At 41.9% G+C, this 22,346-nt stretch overlaps 1 protein-coding gene across 5 annotated transcripts in view; it reads right to left on the reverse strand.

Annotated features, from left to right (window-relative positions):
* Window positions 1–423: 423 nt before the first annotated feature.
* LOC137447258 (protein C19orf12-like) overlaps window positions 424–22,346 on the reverse strand; it is a 28,157-nt gene continuing 6,234 nt past the window's right edge. For 2 of the 5 annotated variants that reach the window (XM_068150618.1, XM_068150616.1), the window contains exons 2-3: window positions 2,488–2,664; window positions 424–1,801 (exon numbers count right to left, since the gene is read on the reverse strand). In XM_068150618.1, coding sequence (XP_068006719.1) covers window positions 1,536–1,801; window positions 2,488–2,647 — 426 coding nt within the window. In that variant the 5' untranslated portion in view covers window positions 2,648–2,664 and the 3' untranslated portion in view covers window positions 424–1,535. Of the gene's footprint in view, window positions 1,802–2,487; window positions 2,665–9,198; window positions 9,218–9,296; window positions 9,735–22,346 lie in introns of those variants that run through there. The other 3 variants (XM_068150617.1, XM_068150615.1, XM_068150619.1) reach the window with 3 other exon arrangements.

The following is a 22,346-nucleotide window of genomic DNA, read 5'->3' on the forward strand; positions in this document are numbered from 1 at the left end:
TATTATAAATTAACTGAAACCACATCTTTCCTGTGCCCTGCTTTATAATTAGATGTCAACTTCTTTCACGTCTGTGTTTGAACAGCTGATTATAAGCTGCTGTATCATTCAGTCATCTGCTGCTGTGTGTTATTTTGGAAAGAGTGAATTTGATTTGTAAAATAATAAGAAAATTACAAATTAAAGTAATAGCATACATAAACCCATTATTTTTAAATGGTAATACAGAGTATGTAAAATCTGAGAAAGCCAGTTGCAGCATGTGCAATCTGTCAATGAAACTGAAAACCCACTGATTTCAGGCTTGGCATTATGAAACCATAACAGCATAAGGAATATCCACTTACCATTCACTTCCATCCATCTTTCACATCACTGAAAGAGTGTTTTCAAACAGTGAGAAGAATAATCACTGCCATGCACTCCAAGGGGGAAAGCACATGAATTTATTAGTGGCAAATGGTACCTGCAAAAGTAAGTTAATCAAACATATACAGTAGCAATTTTGAGTTTAAAGTTTCATCATTTAAAAAGTTTCTAGACACCTCAGCACACAGAGATCTCATTATTTTAAGGGGAAAATGAAATTAGAACAGTTTCACTTGTTTTTACACATAAAAAAGGCACACATGCATATTTCTCAACTTAAGAACTTGCCTTACAAGTGCCCTGTAGCAAATCATGAACAATTGGCTGGGACATTCAGCAACACTTCATTTAGAGCTCAGAGTGTACACTGCAACTGGCATGTCACACCACCACCACTGTGCCAGCTGCAGGCTTTCCAGTACAAGGCTGAATATTTTAATGAAAACTGAGAACCACTGAGGATAGTATAAAAATGGACAGTTCAGCTCCCCCTGTTTTAAGTTTTTAAGAGTATTCTTACTGCACCTTCACACTCTAGGACCCCAGAAACTATTAATTGAGTACATTATGTTTAACTGTGGCTTAAAACTTGTTTAGGCATTGTTTTCATTTCTGAAAGAAAGGAATAAAAACTTGAAAATTATAATAAATACATGATAAATACATAAAACCAGGATTGAGACCTTTGAGTTCACAGTTCACATACTTTCTTATCACTTGTAGGACTGAAACAGACACTAAGTAAAATTCTTCCACGTGCCCTAGCTACTTTGGCACCTGCATGTCATTCACAGATGAAATTTCAAGCACTTACACAAACATGACTAAATTTCCTAAATAAAACACAGTGACACTGAAAATTTAACTAGTGGCAGATCAGAATAACAGAAACTTAATTCCCTTCAGTGACTTCAAATCTAGTTCTAGTGAAGAGTAAGTCAAAATTACATAGCAAGTTACTGTCAGGACAATCCAGTGACCTGTTACTCTTTACAAAAACCAAAAAAAACCAACAATAAACCCCAAACCCCAAATCCAGAAGTCAAAATAAAACTTAGATCTGTCTATTCATAGTTCGTACTGATAACTAGTAATTGCTGAATTGGAAGAATCTCAATCGTCAGACTAAAACTCATTACACTGTGAAAAGCCTGCTCTGGGTAGGGTTATTCTCCATATTGTATCTCTGCTCTTAGCTCTTTGGAGAAGTAATTTATCAGCACTGCTGTCAGTTTCTGCTGAAGATTAGCATTTCCCATTACAAGAGCAGTCAGTTGAGCAACATCAGTCCAGTCTAAGTTCCTGAGAATAAGAACAGCTTCATCATAGAGTTTCTGCTGCTCAGCTGGAGGCAGTTCCATTAGAATTTGAGGGACTGGCCTGAAGTGTCCTGCAGTCATCCAGGCACCAAGAATTCCACCAAATGCTCCTCCTAAAAAAGAGAAATGTGAGTCTTTACCTATTAATGTTAAAACTTAACAGCCTTCATCAGCTATGTTCCCACCTTTATTAGAAATCACTGCAGAGCTGTGCTTGTGTCTGCTTTAATCTGGTTTATATGTGATGCTCAAAGCACCAGGAAGGATTTGTAAAGCTTTTTACACCCACAGCAATCACAAAGCAACTCCTGACACAATCAAAGGCAATAGCTTCAAGCTAGGAATCAGAAACAAATCAACCCTCCACAGGGCACTGGTCTCTCAAAGATAAACCCTATTCTTCAGGGAAACCATGCCGAGGTAAAACACCCAAGTAACAATTGCATTCTCTGCCGTTAACACAACTTCTTGCTAGACTCACAGAGTGATCCAAGCTTTCTGCTTCTGTAGCACCACACATTGCAGCTTCCCATTCCCATGAAGTCCATACCTCAGAGAGTACTCCCAGAGACCAAACCCATCAGCTTCTGGGCTTAGATGAATTAATGCTTTCATCTACTAAATCGAAGCCCCACCTACCCCGTAGGGCTGAAAGAAAAGCTCTGGTAAATAGAGGGCTTCCAAGTGAAGGGTCCTTTACATCTGATAATCTCTAATCCATGCCTATTACAGAGATTTCCCAGCTTTTTCAATCAGCAAGTTAACAGTATTTCTCCTTCCTGAAACAAAAGACACTTACCTACAGCAATTCCTGGTGGACCTCCCATCAGACCTCCAATAAACGCTGATGCACCGGCTAGCAGTGCTCCTCGACCAGAGTGTTTGACAGCAGCTTTCATCCCCTTCTCCTGAGAGAGATGGCAGAAGAGTTGCATCACATCGTTGACGTTGACAGGCATCTTGGCCAGTTAAGATCCTGGAAAAGATTTTTTTAATAATTTATGTTTTGATTGCTGCAACAGAAACTAAATCCTTACTGTTTAATTTTAGGAAGAAACAGAATTCAGGAATCTAAACCGAAAGAGACACAATTACTAGAAGCGATAAAATTTACTTTTCACAGAAATCAAAGGGAAAGCAAAACTTACTTGGAAACAGTTAAAAGTTACTGAATCTGCAAATAAAACCAGAGAGTACACCAGGAAAAATGGGTTTATGACCAAGGTCACTGAATCTGCAAGTAAAACCAGAGTACACCAGGAAAAATGGGTTCATGACAAACCAAAATGGTCAGGTACCCACAATGAGACTTAAGAAAGACTTATCTTAGTCTACACGTTGTCTTTTGCCTAGAGCAATTGCTGTGTGCATTCAGTGCTCTGCACAACTCTGGGAAAAAGACAAAGCAGAGCCTCACTCTACCATAACTAGCAGATTACAATTGACAAATCTGCCAGGACAATGAGGAAATACCTAAGTCTTGCCACAAATCACTTGCTGTTTTCACTTCTCAGTTCTTCTCTCCATTTGTTACATGCTTAAACATTTACACTGATTTTTGAAGGTGAGAGGCTGCCTCTATGAATAAAGAAAAAGTGCCTGAGGAAGGGAACAGATTTCAGGAGTCACAGGAGACCTGGGACTAAATAGGGAGTTCTGGAAACAGGACCTTGGGAATGCAGGCATGTATGCATACGACGGTCAGGACACCAAGCCGACAGGTGAGACGAGTCTCATGCATATGAGGAGGCAGTGAGATGAGACACAGTGAGAAGGCTCAGCATGGAGCAAATACTGGGCCCTGAGAGCAATCCCTCCAGAACTAAAACTTTTCCAACTCTTCACTTGCTGCTGCTGCCACTCACTTTTGCAGAAGCCAACAGAGAAGGTGGCTACTTAACACAGCTACTGTGACCACCACTGACAAAAAGGGCAGCAGGGCATGCCCAGGTGAAGGCTCCAGCCCCCAATCCTGAAGGGACAGGAAGCCAGATACTGCATCGCACACAGCCCTGAGAAAAGGCAGAGGAATGTGACCTGGTGAAAAAAATCAGCAACACAGTGCACCTTTGGGGAATTTCTATACATTAAACATACCTGAAGAAAAATATTTCACCCCTTAGTTTGTACCCCCATTTGCCTGCTGATAAGACAGCCACTTGAATTGAACTTCTTAGTTACTATGCTCCAACTTTTCCAGGCACCCATCCTGTAGTCTGAGGTTCTGGGCCCCTCAGTTTAGGAAGGATGTTGAGACACTTGAACGTGTCCAGAGAAGGGCAACAAGGCTGGTGAGAAGCCCTCAGCACAAGCCCTATGAGGAGAGGCTGAGGGAGCTGGGATTGTTTAGCCTGGAGAAGAGAAGGCTCAGGGGTGACCTCATTATTCTCTACAACTACCCGAAAAGTGGTTGTAGCCAGGAGGGGGTTGGTCTCTTCTATCAAGCAACCAGCACCAGAACAAGAGGACACAGTCTCAAGCTGCACCAGGGGAAGTTTAGGCTCAAGGTGAGGAGAAAGTTCTTCACTGAGCGAGTCATTCGTCATTGGAATGGGCTGCCCAGGGAGGTGGTGGAGTCACCATCCCTGGAGGTGTTCAAGAGGAGATTGGACGTGGCACTTGGTGCCATGGTCTAGTCATGAGGTCTGTGGTGACAGGTTGGACTTTATGATCTTTGAGGTTTCTTCCAACCTTGGTGATACTGTGAACTTTGCAAGCATGCTGTCCCCTCCAAATAACAACTGACTTCAAATGTGACCCTGCTAGAGTACAGTGTAATACAACACCAAGCACTGAAAAATCCATCTCTGGCTTTCAGTTTGACCAAGCAAGTGGGGACTTTTGACATCAGCAACTGCTGTAATGATCAGAGAGAGATACTAAAAACAACATTACCTCATCTTGCAAAAATAGGTTCACTACTAATGAATGACACTGACTCAGACCAATGAAATGGAAGGAAATCCCATGAAGTGAAATGAAGAAGTTATATCCCCATAGCAGAGTTGGAGGACTGTTCAGTAAAGGACTTGGCACAACAGTAAGCAAAAGCTTCCTCATTAAGCAAATACCTTCCATTCTGCACACAAACTGAGGAAAGGGCTTGCAGGGAAACAGAGTATTAAATATGATTGAAACTATAAACACATATACAAAGAACTCAAATTTATTGTCGAATATACAACATTAGCACTACTGAACAGGTGTTTGTTTTACCAGCCTCTGGAACAGTTTCTATCCCAGCATGTGACAGAGTTTTCCATATTAGCTATTGTGAAAGTGAAAGCTTTCTTTTGCACCAAAATGTCTGACTCACTGTGTCTGACACAGCTATGTCACTGCAGTATCCAAGCATGGCTGACAGTAAACAAAAATCTGGCTTTTTTGAAGGGACCACATACGCTCCATAGCTGCAAAGAGGCACAGTAGGGAATTCATTAAATAGTTGCATTACTTTCACTACTTCATTCATCTTCATGACACCCTAAGGAAAACAAAAGTTCTTCATTTCACCATCACTGCTTTTGGGGTTTTGGCAGGCTTATGATACAGCACTGTATCAGAATGGCAGTGTGTGCTGGTTAGTGACAGTAGAGTGACACACTCTGCTTCCAGAGGTAGCTGTTACCTCATCCAGCTTGATTCAAGCTCAGAGTGATAAACAAATGGCTGCTCTTGTTCATCCTAGAGAAGTAGGGAAAAAACCACTATCCCAAAATGTACAACCAGTAGAGTTGACATCCCCAAGCCCAGCAATGCTGGAAAACAAGACAAAATATTTGCTTTTACCTCCCTTACAAAAGGTGAACAGATTGCTATTCAGAGCAACATTCACACCAGCACTGAGAAAACTCAGAGGGTTCAGTTCCTCATCTAAGTGAGACAGGAATGGATTCATGCTCGTCCTACACCTCCTTTGCATGACCTTAGGCTGACCTCACCACTGAGTGCCAAAATGATTTTGCTGCTTCTCCTTGGGCTAAATCCAGCAAGCACCTCATACAAAGCTCTTCTGTGTGGAGGCTCTGGGGCATGTTTGGCAAGACAAGTTGGCAACATGAAACCAACACAGCTCTTGCTAATAGTAGTACATTAAGATTTCCATCAACTAAAGGGACCGAATTCCACAATTTCCTAAGCCCATCTGTCTGTAATATAAGTGACATTCTGTTTTGTGAGAAAGAAACCCAAAGCTGAAGCATCGAGTTGCCACAGCGCATAGAAGCTGGCTGTCCACAGAAAGCCACCTGCATTACTCCATCCACTGGCACTACTTTGAAGTTTCCCTATGGTGATGTGGCATCTTGAGCAATGCAAAGGTGAACAGCTGCTCTGAGGCTTCTCTGAAAAAATAAAACACTTTTTATGACTAGATTCAAAGTGCAATTGGTTTAAGAGTAAAACAAAACCCCACCTAGATCATAATGAAAACAGGAATTGCAGTACTATCTGGTAGAATTTAAGCAATCTAAAGTATTTTTTCCATACTAAATTATTTTACTCATGACTTCCCCAAAGGGAATTTCCACTCACGAAATTAACACTTATTTAGGGTTTTCTTTTGGCTTGACTGAAGAAGTTTCTTGACACAGCAGAGCCATTCCTGCTTAATTCTGAATTCACACTCAGAATTCTCAAACATATTACATGAAGCTCAACTCCCATTACTCAACTCCTACAAGTATTTCTATGATTTCTTTTTGTATTCACTATGTTTTAAGTCCTGATTTCACATGGCACTGAAAATACTCATCAGTTCAAGGAAAAAAACCATGAAAGCGGAATCACTGAGAAACCAACCTTTGTGGTGTAACACACCTTCCCTTTTTTGTTCTACTGCAATTAAGTGGCTGCATTTTTCTTTTCCTTGTGGTCTCCCCAAATATCTGAAATGCTAGGCTCTTGTGGTGGTTTAGGCCGGGTGCTGGCCCAGATGCCACTGCACAGACCACACCTGGGAGGTCCCAAGGAGTGGGCCCAGCCCGGGGGGGGGTCACAGGAAACCAGGTATTCCATTCCCATAATTCCTGCACCACTATAAGATCCAGTGCGGGTCTGGCACTTTCTCTTTTCCTTCCTCTCTGACACCCGGTAACTGGGGGAGGTATCTCCTGGCCATGGGCCTGGCTAGGCCCAAGGCCACAGGGGGATGGGCAGTCTCAGATCTGGCCAGCTGAGACTAGCCTAGCAGTGGGGGTGGGGGGGGGAGAGAAGGAGGAGCCCTGGGGGTCTTGGGTGCACCCTCAGGTGGGGAGGGGGTCTTTCTGGGTCTATTTTGGTCTCTCTCTTGTCACTATGCTTCTGGTTTTTTGTACACACTCTCTGTTCTCTATTTAAACTTTCCATCAGTTTTGCAATCTGTTTGTCTGAGTTGTTATTTCTGCGCGTGGTGGGGAGGGGATCTGCCCCAACCCATTACAGCTCTGTACTTCTGACTGAGATGACGCTCTCTTTCACCCCAGGGACTGGGGAGCAAAGTGAGCAATGACCTGACTCTACCAAACAGTACAGTTGTTGTTACAAGTGTTTGTATCACTTCTTTGAAGCTACAACCAATGAGGCTATCTAACAAGTACAGTCAGAACTAGTTTACTACTACTTAAAAACACCATAATTAGGAAAAAAACCCCAAACAAACAAAAAGATCACATCACACCCAACTCACTGAAAGTCCTATTAATGCAAATAACCAAAGAGGGTCCCCAGATTAACCTATGGTGTAAATGTAATTTGACCTCTTTCCTGTCTAACACTCCCATCCCCTTACTCCCTCCTTCACAGAATGACTTTAGATAGACAAAAAGCCTTTTTACACCATGGGTTCACTGTTCCACTCATAGAAAAATTAATGCCCTCCCAAATGTCCACATAAGATATATTCTAATCAGTACACAGCCTGGCCTACTTCTGACCTGTCCTCACTGCTCCTTACATTGACTTAACATGTATATACATATACTCTTCAGTAAACATCACTGTAATGTGCACGTACATGGAACAAAAATCACATACAAGACAAACTTCACATGTACCAAACAATGTGGACATAGGTCCTAATCCTCTTACCAGGAACTAGCTTTATCTTGGTGAACACCACACAATGATAAGCAAGAACGTGAGACACAATCTCCTCACAATAACAAGGAAGCATTTATGTGATCTGTGTAGATTTTCAAACTGAAACCTCAAGACAACAGCAAATACTTATGCAAGCACAGATGCCCAGAAGATAACCCACGACAATTTCTTCTGCCTCATCTGCATGGTAACAGCTCTGCTGTACTGCAACTTTTTAGAATACATTTAAGATAAGTGCCAGGTCAAAACCACATGCAAAGTGCACAGCAACCGAGATGGACTAAAGAACACAGCTTCACAAATTACTGTGTGCATGAAGACCTGACTTGATGATTAAACAGGTCAGAAATTCACTATTTCAGTAGTAGCTGGTGAACAGGCAGGGAATTAAGATACTCCAATACGCAAAAGAGAACTGGTCCATATGCAGCACTGCTCTCACCCATAGGCCATATGCAGTGCTGTTGGCCCAGGTAGCATTTCTGTTCCTACACCATCCCTTTCTGAAAACCTTACCTTTAGAGCCCAGCCTCACATTTAAAATCTGCAAAGCCAGTGGTCTCTTTTAAATCATGATTGGCATTGGCAGTCAGTAAAACTAGCTTAAAATAGATTATTTTTAACCTTGCTCTGCATTTGTAATTTTCAGTTATTTAGCTAGGGAAGGGTTCATTCCTGCTTCCTACTTACAAAAGCTAAACCACACTTAACTGCCATTCTTATCTCAATACTTGGTACTCTTCTTTCCCAGTCATGAGGTTCCACCACATCTACAAGCATTTACTGTAACAATATACTTATGTTGCCGATTGTATATATCTTCAGATGTTCAAGTTTTTGAATGTCAATGATATTAGGAGATGGTAAGGCAATCTGTACTAAGCCTGAAAATTAAAGATGCTTTTCCTGACTCACTACAAGACTATGAACTTCAGCTCGTTAATCAACATTATGAACGATTTAAAATTTATTTAAGTCTTTATGACTAAAATAGGCTGAAAAAAAATGTAATTATAAACTCCTTCAAACAGCCTGAATTTAATTATACTTCAGGTATCTTTTCTTTCTTTCTCTACAACGCCAGTTCCTGGTTTAATACGGCTGAAACAGCCGCGGTGTAACGAGGGGAAAAAAGAAACCGGAGGTTAAGGATTTGTAAGGCTCTTCTCGCCGCACCCAAACGATGCTCCCAACCCAGGGCGGCCTCAGAGCAGGAGTGGAGAGCAGCCCGCCGGGGTTCGGTTAGGGCCCGGCCCAGGCTCCCATTGCCGCTGGCGGGCCCTGCTTCCCATAAAGCCCGGCAGCCGCAGCCGACCTCTCCTGGATCTTCCCGGCCCACATGAACGCAAAGCCAAGCCCAAACTCTGCTGACACCGGGCCGCGCTGGAAGGGTAGGGGAAGGTCCTCGGGAAGGGGAGTCAGCGGGGCCCACCCTGCTAAAGGGTCCCACAGCGCCGCGGCCTCCTCAAGCGGGGCTGCGCCGAGCCCTAAACGCGGCCCTTTCTTCCCTCGCCTCCTCCCGCAGCCTACCTCACCCGGCACCTTGCAGCTCCCGGTTCGCAGGAGGCCGGGCAGGAAACGACTGCAGCGGCGCCGGGGCCGGGGGAGGAGCGCAGCCGGGCGTCCTGTTTGCCCCGGGGCGCGCTGTGTGCTGCCTGGGGTGGTGGCTGCCCGCGAGGGAGCCCTGGGCCCGCGGCAACCTGCCTCAGCTCCGCGCCGGCTGGGGAGCGGGGCGGTGGCGGCAGGCTTCGGGGAACCGGCCCAACTTCCTCCGCTAGTCAGCCTGGCTTCTATAGCGGCTCCCGCGCTTGCTCCACAGGGAAAACGCCTAACCCGGAGCGGCGTTAGGCAATAGGTGCTGGCGCGCCGCTTCCGCTTGCCGCCGCAGCGGCACCGAGAGCAAACCCGGTGCAGGGCCCGCGAGGCGACTGCTGAGTCGCGGGATCCGCACGCCGGTCCCGCCAGGCGCGGTGTACCCGGCCTCCGGAGCTCGGCGCTCGTTTGGAACAGCCCAACACGCCCTGGAAAGCATCTGATGCTGCGGTGCGCGGGCACGGCCTCTGTGGTGAGGGGTGTTACAGAATCACAGTATTGCCAGGCATGCTGCTCTGGAGAGCACCTCGGGAGCACAGCTGAGCCGCTACAGAAGCAAGGGACTGCCTGCAGTAGAACGCCATTAGGACGTCCCTGGCCCTAATCTGAGAAAATAATCTGGGAATGTTTTGGTATACTTTTCATCCAGTCTTTTTCGGTCATCAGCTTAATGAAAGTGCAGTATGCTAGGCTGACAGAGCACCAGTCATAAACAAGTTGTGCACTGGTGTTCAACAGCTGTGTCACGTGGCTCTTGAAATATACTGTTTCTTAACACCAATAAAGGCTTCCAAAAGTTACTGCCTAATGTTAAAAATTCTACCATTTCTCAAGAATGGATTATTAACAGAGGTCTTGGGGTTTGTCAACTCATTTGTTTTAAGGCAAACCATCTCTCCTCAGTTCCTTGTTGAGAAGATACAAAAACAATGAGGGAATGAGCAATGTAACTCACAATTTTTGTCCCTTTCCTGTGGCTTCACAGGGGACTTCTCCCCATGCTCTATATGATTACATAAAATAACTCTCCGTGTAACAACTCAAAATGTTTCAGGTCTACTTGTGCTCTTGCTTTTTATAGTTTGGATGTAAAAAGCAAATGTGATTCCTAAAATGAGCAAAGAACCAAAATACCAAATACATTTTAAAAAGTAGCATGCCAGATTCCAGCTGTAAGCAGCTTTAGAAGGAGCAAAATTAAAAGCAATGAAGTCTGCCAACCACCGAAGGAATTTTTATCACTCTATCCAAAACCAAATCATTACTTCACTACCCTGCTTAACAATTAATGCAGGTTATTAGTGCTGTATCAACAGGTATTTATTAGATTTTTTTAATGATAGAAGTTACTAAAATGAATATATAAAACAAAAAATAGTGTAAGATATGAGTGTAGAGTGTATCCTTTAAGTATGCTGTAAATCATACTATATTCCTAGAGAAATTCTGACTCTTGAAGTCAGTGAGAACCTGGTTATTGCCATCAGCTGTATTACGATTTGATTCCATACATCATTACCAGCCAGCATCTGATGGCATGGTCGTTACTCTCCTCGGTAAACATTAACCGATGTACGTGAATCTTCAGAACACATCCCAGCAAACGTTGAGTGAAGGTCTCTGTTCTGTCCTACCGACCAGTTTGCTGCCCGGCGGCTCCATCTGCTGGCTGCCTGCAGCCCGCCGCGGCCATCGTCACCGCAAGGGTTCGGATCCACGCTGCGCCGTGGCAAAGGTCATCCTAAATGCGAGAAGGGACAGCTCTGCCGACTGTATTCTCTTGTATAGCACCGTGTGTTCTGGCTGCATCTGTCACTGTAATTCCAGCGTTTGTTCATGTATTTCAACGTCTACTCTTAACAAGTAATTAGTACCCGAGATAAATGTTGCTGGTGGAGTGGGAGCAGTTCAAGCTGGTCTTGCTGCAAATCAGATCCTGCCAATAACCTCACCACATGCACTGTGGTATGCTGAGCTCTTAAATGTACTAGATGTCATTGCTATTCCTGTATCACAGTTGTCTTTGTCCCCTTTATCAGCATTGATTCACTATTTAATTTCCTTCATTTGGATGTTTTACACCTTCCTCTTCAGGTTACTAGGAATGCTATCCTTTTAAAAATCAAGACGAAATAAATTCCCTGTCATGCTTCCAAATCCTCAAATCATCTGTTAAAAGCAAGCATCAGAAATCAGTCACAGCAATGGTGCATTGGCATTCTCATTTGAGGAGACACTTAGCAGATTTATGTCAAGCCTTTCCCTAACATAAAGCAAATCCCAAAATAACCACAAGCCAGTTCAGCATGTCCTCAGTGTGCTGGGTTCACTGCATAGTTTCACTGCTTTTGACATCCTAGGAGATAGGTCAAGGGGCACTAGGAATGACTTTAGCCAGAGATAGGCTATTGCTACTAACAGAATGTTTCATTCTTTCAGTCTGCTCCTTACAGGCTCTTGAGAAAAAGCCCATCAGGAGCGGGCTCACTCTGGAGGAACTGCCCAGAAACACCTGATGTAATTATCTGAAATACCTATTACCTTCACAGGGAACCATGACATATTTTGTTAAAACAAGGCATTTAATTTTGCTGGACAGAGGAAAGCTGTTTCTCTAAATTGCCTTCTGTGTCAAAGATTCCAGGAGAAAACACAAGGATTAGGCAACTGTATGTGACAAGAGTTCGTTTCACCATTTCACCCAGTTGCACCTCTTATTTTTTATTTTATTAAAAAAAATAAATCCTTAAATTTCCTACTATCACAATGGCAGGAAAAAACATTCAGGACTTGACACATGCGCAAGTATTGTAGATCCATTTGCCTAGGATTGCAAAGCACTTAAAAATACTCTGAGATTTCCCTTTCATGTCAATGTGTTAGCCTGGATATGGGTGAGGATGGTTTAATTTACAATGTTACATCCAAACAAGAAGAAAAGGTAATAAATGTCATGTGTTCCCCAGAATGCGTGATGGGAGTGGCCCACAGAGAAGAAAGGGGGTAGAAGGTGTAAAATAGCAGGTGCCTAATCATATCCAAGTTTAGGAAGGTAGCAATTTCCATCAGTTTCCCCAGAAGTCTGGGAACCTGTGCTGCAGTGAAGGAAAGCTGCTTTGCTTATCTCTGTCTAACATCTAGGGCTCTCTATAACCTCTCTCTCTCATTAGATACTATAAACTCCCAGGTTGCAGGGTAACAGCATCTCCTCTGCAAGACTCTGCTACTTCTGCTTCCTATTATATTTTTAATCTGATTCTTCCCTTCTTGACAGCATTGCAGTTTTATAACTTCTGAGTTCCTTATACTATGGATTACCAGGAAAAGTATGAGCTTCACAAGATCAAACAAAACTATATTGAAGAAGAAAATTAATATACAAGTAGTGGTATAGCATTTAAATCCTTCCACAGAGCCACTTAGTAGGGGAAATTTTGCACCTGCAGAATGGCTGTTTAAAAGAAACAGCATTTTCTCCAAAACTCTGTATGAGAAGAAAAGACAACATTTCTAAAACCAGGAACCTAACTCCAATTTTCATCTATTAACATTCACCTCTATGCATGCAGGAGTAAACAATATAGTAAAAATGACCACATCACTATAGGAAGACACAATAGTAGATTACAGAGATCCCACCACAAGCAAAGCATATGCTTGATGGCAAATCTTTCCCCCATTTCCTGCATTAGATATTCATCAGGGTCTGACTTCTAATTGAATGCAAATAAAGGATATAACAGGTTTTTGCATATGAAGTGAAGATATAGAACATCTGTCTCTTCACAGCCTTTCAATGTACCTTATGTGGCATTAAGCAAATAAGAGTTTTGCCTCATCAGCTTGTAGAAAACGGTTTGAATTTGAAGAACAGTATGCCTGAACTAAATCATTCCACTGCTGTTCTAAAAAGTGTTTCTTTTGTCTCCCTGCACACTCTCAGGTGATAAAATGCCAAGTTGAGCAAAATCAGTTTCAATGCCAAAAAGATGGACTGCTGGTGCAGAAGGCTACAAAACCATTAATAGCTTTGTACCATCTCAGGCTTAAAAGATGTCCCAGAAATATAGGCTAATGTTTTGGAATAAAGCCTACATTGCTAGCTAGCACTATACCAGTGAGCTGTTCAAGGTATTTAACGCATATGCTTAACTGCAAACATCTTCTGCTATTTTAGATTCTTATTAAGATAATCATTTATGCTGCTTTTTTACTTTCTGAGCAGCCTATTGCAGTAATTGTGTTTACTGGTACACAGTAGCCATTTTGTGACCCTTCCAGGAAAAGCTACAGCAAATCTGAATTTAAGAGTGTCCTAAAATTAGTTCACATGTTTATATGTTATATCATGTATGAACACTGAAGTGGAAGTAAAATCTTGGTTTAAAAAATAGCTACACAAAATACCTGCAAGGTTTCCAGAGAGGAGCTAAAAATGGGACGATCTCCTATAACCATTTCCTCCAGTCCTTATTCTTTTGCAGGATGTATCTAAGAAAATTGCATAGGAGCTTTCTCCAAACCTCTAATTAAAGGGCATGCATAAAATAGATGAAGTTCAAAACCAGATCTAAAATGTGTATTGTAAATTCCACTGTTGAACAAAGTAGTCCAGTATGAAGTATCAAAGGATGACATTTAAAAGCTTGATACTGTTTCCATGCTTGATACTATTCAGTGGTGTCAGGAATCTGTACTGTAACCCGGTGCTTATGGAGTCTGAAAATAGTAAATGCCCTACAAACTACAGAGGCCTTTTGCTGGCTTTCTGCAGACTTCAGTTTGGGAACCACTGCCTTAAAAACATCATATATGACTGTCTCAGGATTAGAATGAGGTGCATTCAAACCCAGTAAAAGGTATAGTTTATAAAGAACAGCTAATACCAATTGTCTTTACCTAAACAGCATGCTTATACACAACCCTAAGAGATTAGTGCCACTGGATGTTAGGGGTTGGAAGGGGCCTCTGGAGATCTTCAAGTCCAACCCCCCTGCTAGAGCAGGACCATAGAATTCAGCACAGGTTGCACAGGAATGCATCCAGATAGGTCTTGCAAGTCTCCAGAGAAGAAGACTCCACAACCTCTCTGGGGAGCCTGTTCCAGTGCTCTGTGACTCTTATAGTAAAGAAGTTCTTCCTCATGTTGAGGTGGAACTTCTTGTGCTGTAGTTTACATCCATTGCCCCTTGTCCTATCACAGGGTGCAAGTGAGAAGAGTTTGTCCCTTCTTGATACCAGCCCTCACATATTTATATACATGAGTTAGGTCCCCTCTGAGTCTTCTCCTTTCCAGACCAAAAAGCCCCAAGGCTTTGACCAAGGGCACTGACCAAGCACATGACCGAATGCTAGAAAGGGAAAGAAATGGGCAGCCTCTTCTCTATGATAAGTTCCAGGGGATCTTTCATTATGCCCTAAGCAGACAAGCATTAAGTTCTCAAAAGCCTGTTAAAAAGACTCACAGCAGGATGTGCCACTCTCTGTACCAAAGAAGAATAAAGGCTAACATTTCACTGCAACTAGAATAAACAACTGTCCTTAATTTCTGTCAAACAGTAGATGTCTCCCTTTGCCAGCATTTGAAATGTGTGTAAAATGTTGTTAGGGTACACATCCATGGCCAGCATTATTAGGTCTTTTTTTTTTTTTCAGCCTACATTCCCATCATGCCTCATAGAAAAATCCACAGGGGACAAAAGATAACACCAAGTCCAAACCCTGAGAACAGAGCTTCATGAAAGCAACAAATTATAAACTCTACTGAAGAGATTTTCTTCAGAAAGATCACAGGTCTCATGCTTTAGTCATGGGCTGTTCTTTTGCCAGCAGGTTCAGAAGGAGTGATCTGTGAGAGCTAAGTGATTTCTTTCAAGTAAGCTGCTCACGATGACTACAGAAACCTCAAGGATTACAGTGCACAAACAATGGGAGAAAAGCTGCTTCAAATAATACATCCAGACAATAGAGTTGTCATTACGGTATCAACGCAAAATATGGACAGGGATTTAAATGAAATGGGTGATATCTGTATACTTCGGAGGGCTCACATGTGCCAAATTTGGCAGCATGAGTGTTCATATTGCTTGTTGCTCCACCCTTTGAACAATGAGGCTAAACCCCATACATGCAGGAGTTGGTAGAGCACAAGCAGTTTTGCTAATCACACTGCATGCAAAAGCAAAAAGACAAAGGAAACTAGTAATGCTTAGACTAGCATTGGGGAAATAATTAAGCATGAATGAAATATTGTATGTGGCTTTGAAATGAATGTTCTTGGAAACAATTGTGCTGTTTCAGTTTTGCTGCTTTCCCCTTTAAGTTTCACAAAGTGATTTGCATGTCATTTAAATAAATACCATAAATTATTGCAAACTTTTTGGTTTTATTTACATTTTAAAAAAGCTTATTTCCATTATTGTTTGAATTATCTGACATGAGTGAAATGCCAGGGGTCTGAGAGGAAATTTGGGTCTCCTCAAAAGACTAGGTATTTCTCATGTGTGAGCCAGGAAGGAGAACTCCACTTTGTGTTACACAAACAATTAATGCTTTGTAGATTTAACAGAGATACAGGATTAGATGTTTCAGTTGAGCCAAGCTGGAGCTGCAAGCTGGTCAAGGGTACTGGTACATACAGTGTTGTTAGGGCTTTGTGGCCCTCTATGAAAACAAGAATGGCCTCAGCACTGCTTGTCTGCTGGCATGCAACATTCACTGGCCAAACGTGCTTTTTCTGGGCAGCTTAGCTGTTTGGGGCTTAAGCACACACAGTGAACAATGACAACAACAACTCTACAGGCACACTGAACTCGAACAAGTCGCTTGAATGCTCAGCAGCATCTGCAGTGCACACTGGGTACAGCTTTCACATGCTGGGAGGTTAGGACACTGTTAACTCTCATCTCTCTGATGAATTCTGTTTCTCTCTGAGAATTCATGAGATTTAGCTTCAACCACTGTAACTGACAAAGCCTACACTCTTCTCCTCTAATGCTTATATTGTTTTCACTTCCATTCAATGTTATCCACACATCACCAATTTGATTTCACCTCTGATAAGTATCTGCCTCCTTTCCTGACTATGTAATTAAATACCTTTCTCAGAGTTCTTCTCAAACCTGCTTTCTCCTCTGCTGGGGGGATTGGCAGCATCCAATTCAGGACCCTTGCCATTCTGTGCATTCAGATACTTAAAAAGAAATAAAATTATTGAAATATAGATCCTAATCCAGACAAGGGTGAGCATAAGGTAGCCAAAAAAATTAAGCAGGTGCACATCCTTTTGGCAGGATCATATAGGACCTGTGAGCTGCTGAAAACAAAATAGAGGTACCAACACCTGAAAAACCAAGTGACTATCATCTGTAAAAGGAGGAAATGAGTACCTAGCACAGATTTTAATGTTCTGGCCATAAGACAGCAAATGACAATGCGGGCTTCTGACCTGTGAAGACTGCCTGTGGGCCTCCTTCACAATGCTTTATTTACATCTGGCTCCTCTTTCCATGCTTTCTCCAGTCTAAAAGGGAATGTAACAAATACTCTTTTCTCACACAACCCAGGCTGCTTTTCCCCATGGTCTGTTGTAAAATATGTCTAACATTATAGATTGTAAACCAGATAAATTCGTGACACAGAGGGTTTCTTCACAGAATAATGTCTTACAGTCTCAATTTCTAAGGCTGTTTTGTTCTGTAAACCAAGGCTTTTGACCTGCTTCCCATTATGGATAAAAAGGCAACTATTTCCCTGGACTTTACTTAGTGGAATCCTACATTTTGTTTCACCATAACCAAAGTAAAATTGACTAGGTTTAACTTTATGATTTCCAGATATCACTAGGGTGTGCTGTAGATCATGAAATTTCAGTAAAGCACTGAAAGGCTGCTATACTAAATATTTTTACATGAAGTACAAACATAGAAGCAACTGGGCACTGACTCAAATTCCTTTTAAAACAACATACACACTCAAGAGAGGAAGTATAACACCTTAGCAATTTTAAAGATTTTTGTTACACAGGCTTTGTAGACACAGTGTGGTACACAACAGAGAACTAACTAAAGTCAGGCAGATGAGCAAGCACCTAATTGACACATAGGTAACTAAAATCCAGGCATGCAGTCTGCTGGGAGTTGAAAAAATGAACTAGAACCAATATCCATAGCAAACCAGGTAACAAGCAATATGGGACACTTTGTGGAATGCTTTCTCTGAAAAAAATAATTACGAGACTTTTTACATCACTGGAAGTCACAAGGCCTGTGGATGCAGAGTCAGGGGATGAATAGCAATTATTTATACTAATTAATGCATATAAACAATGGTGCTGAAATTCCCAGTGTGGATAACAGTAGAATTGAACCAAATTCATAGCAGACAACCACACCCGTAGGTATCAGCTTTTAGTACAAGGATGCCCAGCATGGAGTGAGACTGGGAAGGAGACTGTAGCCTCTGGAAGAAGGGAAGTGCCAGCTCTCAGTTCTTGGCTTCCACCCAATTCCAGGAGGTGGCAATCCTTGCTACAACCTGCATCCAACCAACTGCCCAGATCTTGTGAGGAAGCATCTTCCCACTCTTGCACCTACAATCTTTAGTCTATAAAAGAAATATATGTACACTGTTCCATCAACTTCCAGTATAGTCATGGAGCAGTGGTAATAAACTCAGCACTGATGCTGAGTCAGAAGAGCTTTTGCACACACACTCAACTTTAAGCATACATTTACACTAGCAACCACAGACCAAAATGTGAATTTAAAAACATGCACCTATTTAAACACTAACAAAAGCTTAAATGATTTACTGCACTGAGGCCCCAACTGTCAAGACATATCCAGAATGCCATAGTTAGTGGTAACAGCAAACGGAATTATCAAGTGATGCTTCAGTAGGCTGTATGAACTGAGTTTGGTTGTCTTACACCATGAACCATGTATTCATCATTGTAACAATTTGTATTACTATTTGTGGCATCTAGGGAACCCCAATCAGGGCTCTATTGTTTTACAGACTGTACAAGCACAGAGACATAGGATGGCTCTTATAATGAGTACATCACAGGCCCCACTACCATAATTAACATTGATTAGCATCGATGCAAACAGCATGGGAAGACAAAGATTGTGCCAGTATGGGAGATGAGGTACTCCTGCAGCCTTTAAGGAGGCTCCTTTAGTTCCCAACTGCAGAACAGGGGGGGAGGCTGTTTCAGTGGGGAAGGCTGCAGTCTCCACTGCTTCCAGCTAGCAGCTCCCATGAGCACATTCTAGTACAGAAGTTTCAAAGAGGCATCTTTGTCACTTATTAATCCAGTCCTTGTCACAGGCAAGTACATCACACAGCCCTGCCCTTAAAATTATCAAGAACCACTACAAAACAGTTATGAGTGGTTTTTCTTTCTACTCAGTGCATACATCTTTCTGAAAACACACCAGGTTGGCTGGAACAGTTGGACTAGACTGTGCATCAATGCATCAACCTAAACACTAAAGAAAGCTTATTATTTGGTGTTACAGATCAATATTAGTGTGAAATGCAATCAAGGATCAGTCAGGCTTTCAAAGGATGTAAATCAACTGAATTCAAACCACCACTATCAAACCTGCTCCCTAATGTCTAAATGGGGTATATCCCTGCTTCCCCAAGCCCCTCTTCCCACCATTTGTTACTCTTCCTCAGTACAGCTATGAAGCTGTATGACTGCAGTCACCACAATAAATTCTGATCAAAAAGGACAGTTGATAACCTCTGATCTACTTAATGTATTAGAAGAAGAACTTCTCTACCTATACTTCTCTCAAGTTTGCTCATTCCATTTGTTAAGCTCTTTAATTCTCAAGGATCTACTGGAGATACAGTGAAGAACCCCTGAACACCAGTTAAGAATAAACCTGTAATGAAAATAAATTTACACACACCTATTAATTGCTGCGAGTCCTGTAAGTAGTGAGACTTTTTTAAATAAAACATCTGCTGCAGAATTAAATCTGATACATTAATAAAAGCCCTCCCCACCCAAATCAAACAATGGAAGTATAACAGTTACCCAAGCAGTTAAAAGATTAAACCTTTTAAATAAATAAATTTGCGCTACACCAATTTATGTCACTGTGGTACTTAAGGCGAAACCTTTTAAAGGAATAGATTTACTGTGCACACAGATCTCCACTGGGTATGTGTAATTATGCAAAGGCAAGGCATTACTTTTAAAGTGGATGAATGGCTGATACTTTTTGATTTACTGCTAGAAATAGAAAAATGGTAATGGCATGAAATAAGCATTTGCAAAACCGTTTTGGCAGACAGAAAATGTTTGATTTACCTAGGGCATCCATCAGGTTCTATACTTTAGATCAAAGTAGATAAATGGAAAGGCAAATGGATATTTGGGGGGGAAAAAAATAGAAAGGAAAAAAAAAAAAAAGAAAAAGAGGCCTTCAGCTTTTCTGTCAGCCCTGCAAGTAATTTAAATGTTTGGAGGGAAAAAAGCCCAAGGCTCTTTGGATAGAAAGAAGACATGATTCATCAGTGCTCTGACAACTACAGCTTTCTGTATTTACCTGGAAAGGTGACAGGGTCATGGAAGTAGTTGTAACTGTCTCATTCTGGGCCTGATATTTAGAGGTGATTTGAAGGTGACTGACATAGCTCAACATTGCCATCTGACACTGGAAATCGATAATGCATACCCCAAGTCATATTTTCCTCTCAGCTCCTAGTTGTTCACCATCTCTCTCCAATTCTGGGTTGAACTCCCATTGGTAAAGAAAATACCTTCCAGTCAAGACACACAGACCCCCAGGATTGAAAACCAGGGCCTTCTCAGATCCTTTTGAAAACTGTGCAATAGGGAAGCACATTGACAGTAGGACAAGGCTTACTGAACAAGTCAGGAGAATGAAGAAACTGAAAGTCAGCTTCTGCCTATGGCAGAAGTCTTCCAAGATGTTCCTAGTGAAAAGCCTGATTTCCAAGTGCCCCATGGTCCTGTCCTGAACTACTCCTGCACTGAAATGCATCACCACAAACTGTGTATTGTATGCACTGTGTCAAACCCTTAAAGCATCGTTAGACCTGTGGTACATGTGTTGTACAGATGGTCTAACATGCACAGTCAATCCAAAATGTTTGGGAGGCATTCAACGTGTTGTGCTTGTGCAAATCCACAGGAAGGCACAAACACACAAGCCCCAGCCATATCAGATGTACTGCCAGTGTGCACACCATGTGCCGTGGCATTTCCAGCAAGTGTCAGATTTGCTATACATGCACAGTAGAAAGGATTTGCTAATGTGCCCAGTAAAGGCTGGGCTTACTAGACATCCGGAAATCTTGCCAAACATATATAAACCTTGAATATAACCTCTTGACAAAACGTCTGGCTGGAGAAGGACATGTCAGGATAATATCAACATAAATCACTCTGCCTGCTCCATCAGGAAATAACAGAGTAGGTTTTCTCTACATCACTATGAGCATGAACAGCAAATCCAAATCCATCAGCTGCTTCTGCATCTATTTGTTCTATGGAAGGGCTGCCAGCCCTTAGAAGGCCAAAGACTCAGATCTTTTGCCTAGATAGGTGAAGAGGACAGCAGAACCTATAATTAACACAATAACAGAGAGCTGGCTGCTCTCTTCAGTACTTGTTCCATGCATTTATCACAGTGAAATTAGCAGATCTGTGCTCCTGCTGACTTACACAGTCTGTGTTTTGAGTCAATATCTTATCTTTGACCACTGAAATACAGGTTACCCTGTAGGTAACCATGAGCCACCTGTTCTACCTGACTCTGCTTTGAATCAGGGGGTTGGACTAGATGTGCTCTTTCCAACCTCCACCATCCTCTAACTCTGTGGTGAAGATTTTTCCATTTGGTTTTTTAGATGCACTTGCCTTCCAAGAAGTCATTCATGGATTGCTCCTCTATCATAAGTCACAGTTCTCACTGTACATGGCAAATTCAAAAACACTGCATTTGTGGAGCAGGCCAAACCCTCTGCAGTGATGTGCAGTTATCAACAAAAAATGACCACAAAAAGTTAAGTTTTACCAATAAGAGACCAAGAAGGATGATGGTAGCCTTCTGCTGCATTCCAGTGTAAACAGCCCTTATACATAAGGCTTTACAATACACAGCTGAGGTAAAATACAACACACAGATGAGGTGAAAACCAACACATCTTCAGAATAGGCTCAGCAAGTAGCACCTAGATCTTTTCTTCCTATATGCCCTCCAATTTCCACTCCAGTCTCCCCAGGCTTTTCTTTAGTTATGCAACCATACTACAGACTTCCACATGTATAAACTCTTAAATTAAATGAAGACTGTAAGACCACCAAATGCAGGATACATGTGCATTATCTCTAACAGTCAATGTATGTGTATGCAAGCTGAAGATTTGTGCACATCCAGGGATATCTGAAAGTTATATACTTTGTAGAAAAAGTCATTGCAAGCTTCCATGCAAGGAATAAAATAAGTGTTAAAATATTGAGCTGAAGTAAGGCCAGACTGTATTTCCCCTCCTGTAATAAATCAGCTCTATATGTATATATTAAATTCAATCCCTTGATGTGTCCAGTTTCAGTGATAAAAACTTAGTGAGCAGAGCAAAAATTATTGGGTAGAAATCAATATACTTGCTTGTTGTCCTTGATTGGCAATAATGTGACATTTTCTCCTTGACTATAAGAGGCACTTTTGTGATTTGAGAACATAAAGAAATTCTCTACTTGGCAGATTTATCTAGTAGGAATACGCTAATGTCCTTTGACCCGCCTAAGAATAAATACGACCTACCAAATTGTCATTTTTATGGGTATTTACAACTCAGGCACTTTGTAAACCTAAGAACTAATATTTCCCAAAGGAAATCTGTGCTCTAGAATCTTGATAAATTATTGAAACATACAAGCTACTACCACCCCTACAAATTTTCTCTTCTATTTCTCCTATTTTTAGTTCCGCAGGAGTT

This window comes from Melanerpes formicivorus, unplaced genomic scaffold (assembly GCF_026170545.1).
Source record: "Melanerpes formicivorus ecotype bairdi unplaced genomic scaffold, bMelFor1.0.p_v2 SCAF_20, whole genome shotgun sequence".
NCBI classification, from domain to species: domain Eukaryota; kingdom Metazoa; phylum Chordata; class Aves; order Piciformes; family Picidae; genus Melanerpes; species Melanerpes formicivorus.